This window comes from Prionailurus bengalensis, chromosome X, assembly GCF_016509475.1.
Source record: "Prionailurus bengalensis isolate Pbe53 chromosome X, Fcat_Pben_1.1_paternal_pri, whole genome shotgun sequence".
In the NCBI taxonomy this organism is placed as follows: domain Eukaryota; kingdom Metazoa; phylum Chordata; class Mammalia; order Carnivora; family Felidae; genus Prionailurus; species Prionailurus bengalensis.
This window is the reverse complement of record NC_057361.1, coordinates 12,752,431-12,760,514: the sequence shown is the minus strand read 5'-3', so window position 1 is coordinate 12,760,514 and position 8,084 is coordinate 12,752,431. Positions and strand designations below refer to the sequence as shown.

General features: G+C 41.7%; 1 protein-coding gene across 1 annotated transcript in view; it reads right to left on the bottom strand.

The window, feature by feature from the left end:
• Window positions 1-236: 236 nt before the first annotated feature.
• GRPR (gastrin releasing peptide receptor) overlaps window positions 237-8,084 on the bottom strand; it is a 32,236-nt gene continuing 24,388 nt past the window's right edge. Inside the window, exons 2-3 of the mRNA XM_043569660.1 lie at window positions 4,290-4,641; window positions 237-2,691 (exon numbers count right to left, since the gene is read on the bottom strand). Of these exons, the coding sequence (XP_043425595.1) occupies window positions 2,302-2,691; window positions 4,290-4,641 (742 nt within the window). The 3' untranslated portion in view covers window positions 237-2,301. The remainder of the gene's footprint in view (window positions 2,692-4,289; window positions 4,642-8,084) is intronic.

The following is an 8,084-nucleotide window of genomic DNA, read 5'->3' as shown; positions in this document are numbered from 1 at the left end:
CTACTCCCAAAATGTCTTTGAAGGCAGGTAGTTCAGAGATGCTTGAACAAGTCACACAAGTACCCAGAATGCTACACAATGTAGCCCCTAACGAGGTACGAAGTCACTTATACTCAAGAGTTTTGAAGAAACCCAAGGGTAAAGTTGTGGAGCAGTAGTTGGAGATAACAGGTGCATGGAGGTCAGAGGTGAGTAGGGAAAGTACCCTTCGTATAATGAGGAGACTGAGCAATATGTTTTCTTATGTGTTTTTCAGCTTTAATCCCACAGCATAACAAGCTAATGGGACACCATTCATACGAATTATTCCAGGGAGCCCCTGAAAGCAATAGACTAGTCTTCCATTCCACTAACATGAACATGAGTGTAGCATGTTGGTTGAAGGACTTCCCCAGACGAGTTGTTGCAAAGGTAACAGAAGTGGGGCACCTGTGAGCAGGCTGGCTGTACAAATGCTTTAGAAACCAAACTGGAAGCAATGACAGGACTCAGAGGATTTCAGCGAGAGAGGGATTTAGCACTGTCCTCTCATTCTAGAGATGAGAAAATGAGTCTAGAGAAGTGTTGATAGCCAAGCTTACATAGCTAGAGACTAAGCTGGGATGACCGGCTAAAAATCTTCATTCTTTCTGCTACACTTGCTCTTCAAACTGTCCAGTGTCATTATGGGCTCCCAGGAGAGCAGGTAGGAACAGTACAGAAGGGCATGCGGCTCACGGAAGGAAGTGAAGAGGTCTCACTCCAGCCAATACAACTGTAAACACAGATGTTCACAACCGTCTGGGTCCTAACTTCTCAAGCTCTGCAGACGGTGAGCACTTCCTTGTAACAAGAGATGAAAATCTTTCAGTACGTGCCATGTGGGAAAGAGAGCCAACGGTTCTTTCTCGCTTGGACAGAGAAAACCGGAATGAAAATCGTCTTCAGATGTAAGGGATACATATTACGGCACATTTGCGGAATTTGGATTTATCTGAAAGTGGATTAACGTGTTTGCAGTCCAGCAGAATTAGCCTATCATGGAGTCAAGAAAAACTTGATTCAGGGCTTCTAAAGTAGGATAGTCAAGTCTCTTTACTCAGGAAAATAAAAATATTTCAGTCCAGTTCTTTTCTGCACGTAGGCTGTTTCATAAATACTCCTCTTACATAGAAAGTTAATGAACCTGTGGCTGTTTTATAATCCATTCTTAATGCTAAGCCCCCTGCAAATTATTTATGCATATTCAAACAGAAATATATATTACTGAAATTTTATTCATTTCCTCTCACAGACTTTAGGTAAGCATATGTTAAACGTAAACATGTTTCTCTTTCCACTCAGGTGTGATCTTTTTTTTTTTTCTTTCATATGAACTAACTGCTTCACTGGAGCAAAGAGCCAAATCTAAGTAAATATGTTTGGCTGAAAACTTGTATACCAAAAATAAATACTATACTTTATGCACTTATAAATGATGAATTGCGAGCAAGATCAGTTTTCCCCCAAAAGGATTTCTCTTCTATGGTAGGAGTGTACCATGGATGATTGAAATGGGTAACAACAAAAAGAATCTCCATTGAGTTAGAATTCAGAGCACGAGATACCAATCCACAGCCTCATGTGGATCTTTGTATACGTGTCTATGTGTCTGGCTGTGTTTTTGCCTTAAAATGATGTGTCGAGTGTTTCTCCTGTGTCCCCAGTAACATCTTTTAAAAATAATCAACACTCAGGGATTCGTCCTAAACTGGCTGCCAGTGTTATCAATTTGGGGATGGTCCATCATACATGGGAATTTTTCATAGGGCTGACTTTCAGGTTACAAGTGTAAAAAAACAGTTCCTTGGTTTGTGATCATAAACGTTCCTGAAAAATCACTCAAATCATATTTTTAAAGCACTAGTTTCTGCTTAAAGAAATGACAAGGTGAAGTCTTTCACAAAGTGGACATTTAACATGTAATTTTTCTGCTATATAAATCTATTTGTTCATGTAGTTTCTGTGACTTAATTGGCCATAACTGTATATCAGGGCTTGATGCTTAAAATAATACTTTCTTATTTGTTCCCTTTTCTAAAATACGGAAAGTTTGCTCTACATCAGAAGAAGCATTCACAAGTTGAAATGGAAAATACAAATCTTGACGGGCCTTTCAAACGTAAGAGCAATCCATTTGGGCCTCTCTGCAACCTGCCTATACCAGTCATGAGCCTTCCAAAGGGTCTTTGGAGGGTACAGAGACAACAACAGGTGTGAGGGTTCTTTCCTAGCCATAAAGCACAACTAGGGGCCCCTAGGGGGACAGGGTCAAGGATCAGCCTAAACATACCCTTCATGACAGATGTTTCCGTTGATGAGGCTGAAGGTGGCCACAGAGGGGTTGGTACTCTTGAAGGAGGTCATGCAGGTGGTACTTCTGCCAGTGCTGTGAGAGCGGGTCAACAGGCCAGGGCGGCAACAGAGGAGCTGGGTGTTGAATTGTTTCCTGAAACTCTTGCTCAGCAGGTAGAGGGCAAAAGGGTTCACACAGGAGTTGGTGAAGGCCAGGAGGCGGGCACAGATGCTGGTGACGAAGTGGAGCATGGAGGTGTCCACCTCCGAGTAGTGGTAGGAGCGGTACAGGTAGATGATGTGGTTGGGGAGCCAGCAGAAGGCAAAGAGGCCCACAAACACCAGCACTGTCTTGGCGAGGCGCTTCCGGGATTCGATCTAAGGAGAGAGTCACACACAGAGCCAGAGGGACCAAGGGACAGTGTTGGATGGATGCAGAGGGACAAAGATTCAGACAGAGAAAAGAAAAAAACAGGGAAAAAGAATTGTGGAAATAGATGAGCTCACAAAGCCACAGAAAAAGGGTTCAGTGGGAGAAAGGGGACAAGAGAGAATCCAATAAAATGGGAGAAAAGCAACAGAAACAGATGGAAAAAGGGTGTGTGTGGGGAGGGGGGAGTCAGAAACACAGACATGAAAAAGCCAGGAAGCAGAAATCCATGAGGTAGAATATAGTTAGAATGTGCCACTGAGAACAGATCTTTAAACAAAGTTGATTACATGCTTGAATGGATTGCTCAATGAAATTCTAGTAAGTGACCTCTTTTTCCTCCAGAGAGCTCTGGTGCCGTTTATCGGCCATATGACTTCATGTCTTTCTGGGCTCCACAGTTAATAATTTCTTATTCCCCCTGATGCTCAAAAGAGCAGCCAGCTTTGTTCTTCCTCATTGGCCAAATCAAAATTACTTCCTATTATTATTATTTTTAGTCTCAACTTATTTCTGGGCTATACTAATATAGGGAGGTTCTTAGACAAAGTGGGCTGAGGATCGTTTGCTCCCAACACCCTCTGGTACCACTGCAGGGGGAAACGTCATTCTCATTAAAGAACCAGAGGTACAATGGATGTTCACTATTGAGAGGCCTTTCAAATATGGAGACAGTTTCACTGAGAACTGCCACTCTCTCCTCATAATTGAGGCAAAACAACAACAACAACAACACTTTAAAGGGTGAAGCCACCGAGTCAGCGGTACATTTAAATGGATGGGGAGTCTTTCTGCTTTTGCATCCTAAATGCCACAAGATCTACATTTGGACTAGAAAGCAAGAACTGACAAAGAGGGTAAAGCCAGAGTCCCTGGTTTCTACTATTCATACCTCAAATCTGAAATTCTGTAGGATTATGGGGGACAGGGAAGGGAATCTAACACATGTGGAGGGCATTCTGCATTCTGGGCACTCTAGGTCATATATATGCTCTGTCTTTTAATCTTCCAGCCTTACAATATGTGGGTTATCACCCTGTATCATGGGTAAGGGAACTGAGGCTCAGAGAAAGTAAGTGAGTTAAGTCATGAAGTCTGGATAAGAACCCAAATCAATGCGAGCCTATCTTAGTCCAACGACTTCTTTTTCTTCAACCAGCTCCTTTTTCCCGCTCCCTCTGCTTTGTCCCCATGTGGTGACACTCTTCCTATCCAAACAATGTGATTGGAATTTAAAGAAGTCCCATCTCTATGGGCCTCAACACTTTATTTTGTTACCAACAACACTTCTTTAGATATTCCTCAAAAGGAAACCCATACTTCAAATCTTCCAGATTCTCAATACCTCCCTAGCTTAGGTCTTTAATAAGAGAACAAGATTATAAAAAACACCTGAAAACCTGGGCTTCTGTGGCTAGGAGTTTCCATTTACCATCTGGCCGCAGATCACCCACCTCCTCTAATTGCAGAATCAGGTGTGCTTGTCAGTGGAGTCCAAAAGGGATCAGATCCCTAAGGAGGAAACGAATCAATCCTCAGCACCCACCTGCTTCTTGACATGTATATTCCCTTCCACAGGCAGATTGTAAGCGCTCTGGATCAGATTTTTAGCAATGAAGTAGTAGTAGACAGAGATAATCGACAGTGGGATGATGTAGAAGACCAGGAAGGAAGCCATGGAGTGAATTTTGGGGTGCAGCTCATTAGAATGTGGGTACGGAGCACAGCTAATGAAGGTCTGGTTGGTGCTTTCCTCATGAAAGGGATGTAGATCAGAAAACACAGCCTCCGGGATTGCCAGAAGCATGGAGATAACCCAGATCAATGCAGCTTTGAGGCAGATCTTCATCAGAGCATGAGAGGCCTGGATATCCATCGGCCGGACGATGGCTTTGTACCTGGGGCAGGAAAGATGGAATGTTCTGTGTAAGTTGGCTAATATTATTATGGATGCCCCAAGGATGGGGCAAGCCAGGCAACTGGGTGCAATATTTAAGGAAGCGCTCATGCTCAGGTTCATGCAAGTGCTGACTCTGAACTCATACTACCATGACAGTGAGTGCCTCCCTAAATGTTAGACCCTGAGCACATTGCTTTCCTTATCCTAGTCCTGGCTCTGAAGGATGCGTTCTTGTTTCTTCACCCACAATCTCTCTTGATTTTAAGAACACTTCTCAGAAAAGCTGAAACTCCTTTCATTTTTCTTCTTAACTCACAGAAATTAATAGCAGGCATGTTTAAAGAAGGACACAGGGACAAGGAGTTTGAGTCCTTTTTTGGCAAAGCCTTCATTTTGAGTATTCGAGTGCAGTTCAGGGAACCTGAAGTCATTGAGTATTTACACATGCCTCTTCTTTTTTTCAAAGGGTGCAGAACAAATAGCCCACTGAAAATGTTATACCAGAAGCATCCCTGTAAGTGTCAAATTAATCTTTCCCCTGCCCTCTTGCAGTATTTAGGTTCCTCCTGGTGTCTGTGCTATATGTGCCCCAGACTTGGGCTGAATGCTCTGGGAAGCAGACATTGAGAGGAAACCAGAAGGATAAGAGGTTTAGTGGGGAGTCTTACCTGTGAAAGGCAAAAGGGAAGGAAGCAAGATTAGATGGAGGGTAGCTGTCAGACCCCAATGCAGACCTGACAAGGTCTACACCAGTGAAAGTGACCAACCATCCTAATTTGTCTGGAAATTTCCCAGCTTTAGCACTGAACATCCTACATCCTAGGAAATCTCTCAGTCCCAGCAAACCGTGACAGCTGGTCACCCTATGCCAGCCTAATGGTACCAAAGATTGTCCAGTGGAGAAGTCCTGTCTTGGGTAGAAATTGCCAGGCCCTTGTATCACCACCTTGCCTAGTCATGGGCTGGGGCCACCCAAAAGGAGTGTGACCTCAGTTACTCTCTGGTAAAGTCACTGGGTGGGAACTGTCCACAAAGAGCATGACCATAGCTTGAAAGCTGAAGTGGACCCTGAAGGGACTGACAGCCACAGGCTATCAGATAACTACTGTCCCTGCAGCTGAGTAGTGAATCTTTTGTTCAAGGGAGGTCTGAGCAGAGCAACTCAATATCTGCCACAACTCGCCATACAACACAACACCTAGCACATGAGCTGCTATAGTGTGGAAGTTGATGTGAATTGGGACCAACTAAATGTGAGGGTGTTCATTGCTGAAAATGCTGTTAAAACTGATTCTACCACTGATACTCTATTATATGATAGACTTCGGTGATGGGGGAAACACTTATTTCCACTTGCTTCCATGTTGATTAAGCTCCCATTGGGTTACCACTCTTTGCTGCACCCTGATTCCTCATTCACTTTCTGCCTCCCTCCAGGGAAAGGGGAGTGAGTTATTAAGAGGTGAATTTGAGAAAAAGAACCTGGCATGTACTCTGGGCTCAGAGAGGCCCATGGTTGTCTAATTGCCCCTGACTAGGGAAATGGCACATGTAATATAGGAGATCAGGTATTTGCAAGTTCGTTATTGCTGTGGACCTAAGTCACAATCTCCAAACAGCTTTATCTGGCATAGAAGCAATTATTTTTATCATTCTCTATTTCTTTATCTAGCTCTCTCTTCCCAGCTCAGGTAGAAAAGAGAGGGCTCTTACTTAATGGACATCCCCGGCATTCTAGAACAATACTATAGCCCCACTTTAGTGTACCTGGGTTTGCTTTTCCATCCATAAATTAGTTCATTGTAAACAATTAACACACTAACATAAAAACTTCAAAGGAAGTTCAATTTTCTTCTGGCACTTTCTCTAGTTACTGTTCATCTCAAACATTTTTATTCCTAGTATGTAGGTAAGGAATTAATATCTTTAAAGGTACATGAACATCTCTAGCCAAAGATATCTCTAATAAATCAATTAGAGATAAAGTAGTAATCTAAGTTACTCCAAGTGAAGTGAAGCTGATTCACTCCTGCATGAGGCAGAAAACAGAGTGAATGGCTTACCTCCTTCCCTCTTGAGAATCTTGTACTCCTAAGTACAAAATGCCATGGGAACTGTTGAGCTGCTATTTCAAATTCATAACTTTTAAACATAAAAGATAGTATAAAAGCATTACTTTTATAGTTTTGCCAGAAAAATAGTTTGAATCTAAATCTAAATAAGCTTCTAGATCTATGTACCAGTTTTCAGGAAATATGAAGATAAAAGAATCTGCTAAATGATGCCATGAAGATACAGTCCAATCCTGAATTGGAAAATTCTGTAGGAATGACTCCATTTTTTTTTTTCAACAAATATATGGCATAAAAAAGGAGGGAGAAAAAAGTTTTAAAAAAAGGAGGGAAAATGGTTATAGACCTACTGAGATGTGTCATACATATCAATTCAGTGCAAAGTGTAGACTCATTTTAGATTTTGATTCAAACCAAACAACCATAAAAAGATATTTTTGAGACTATTGAGGAAAATCAAATCAGAAAATCATTCAGATTTAGTACTGGTGATATTAAGGAGTTATTTTTAATATACTGGGTGCAATAATGGCATGGCAGTTCTGTGGTTTTAAAAAGACTGTATTTATTAAAAACATGCCTTAAAATATTTACCATGAGTATATTTACAGTGAAATACTATAATGTCGAGGAATTGCTTTTAAATATTCAGATACGTTCATATTTCACTTGTACAATTAAAAAACAAGTAAAGGGACTTAACAGAAGACCATGGGGGAAGGGAAGGGGAAAAAATAGTTACAGAGAGGGAGGGAGGCAAACCATAAGAGACTCTTAAATACATAGAACAAACTGAGGGCTGATGGGGGGTGGGGGAGAGGGGAAAATGGGTGATGGGCATTGAGAAGGGCACTTGTTGTAATGAGCACTGGGTGTTGTATGTAAGCGATGAATCACAGGAATCTACCCCCAAAACCAGGAGCACACTGTTTTTGCTGTATGTTAACCAATTTGACAATAAATTATATTAAAAAAAAAAAAAAAGAAAGCTCCACACTGAGATATACTGTGGCAAATTTATAAACTTCAAGGTTATAAAAAGAGTTCTTGTATCCAGGTAGAAAAAATAAATCATTATCAGGGGGAAAAAATAAGTAAAGGGGTGCCTGGGTGGCTCAGTTGGTTTCAGCTCAGGTCATGATCTCATGGTTTTGTGAGTTCAAGCCCTGCGTAGGGCTCTGTGCGGGCAGCACGGAGCCTGGAGCCTGCTTGGGATTCTCGGTCTCCCTCTCTCTCTGCCCCTCTCTGATTCACACTGTCTCTGTCTCTCTCAAAATAAATAAATAAACCTAAAAACAATTTTTTTTTAAATAAGTAAAAATGCACCACAATTTTCGGTTTTAGAATATTCATAAATTATCACAGTAAT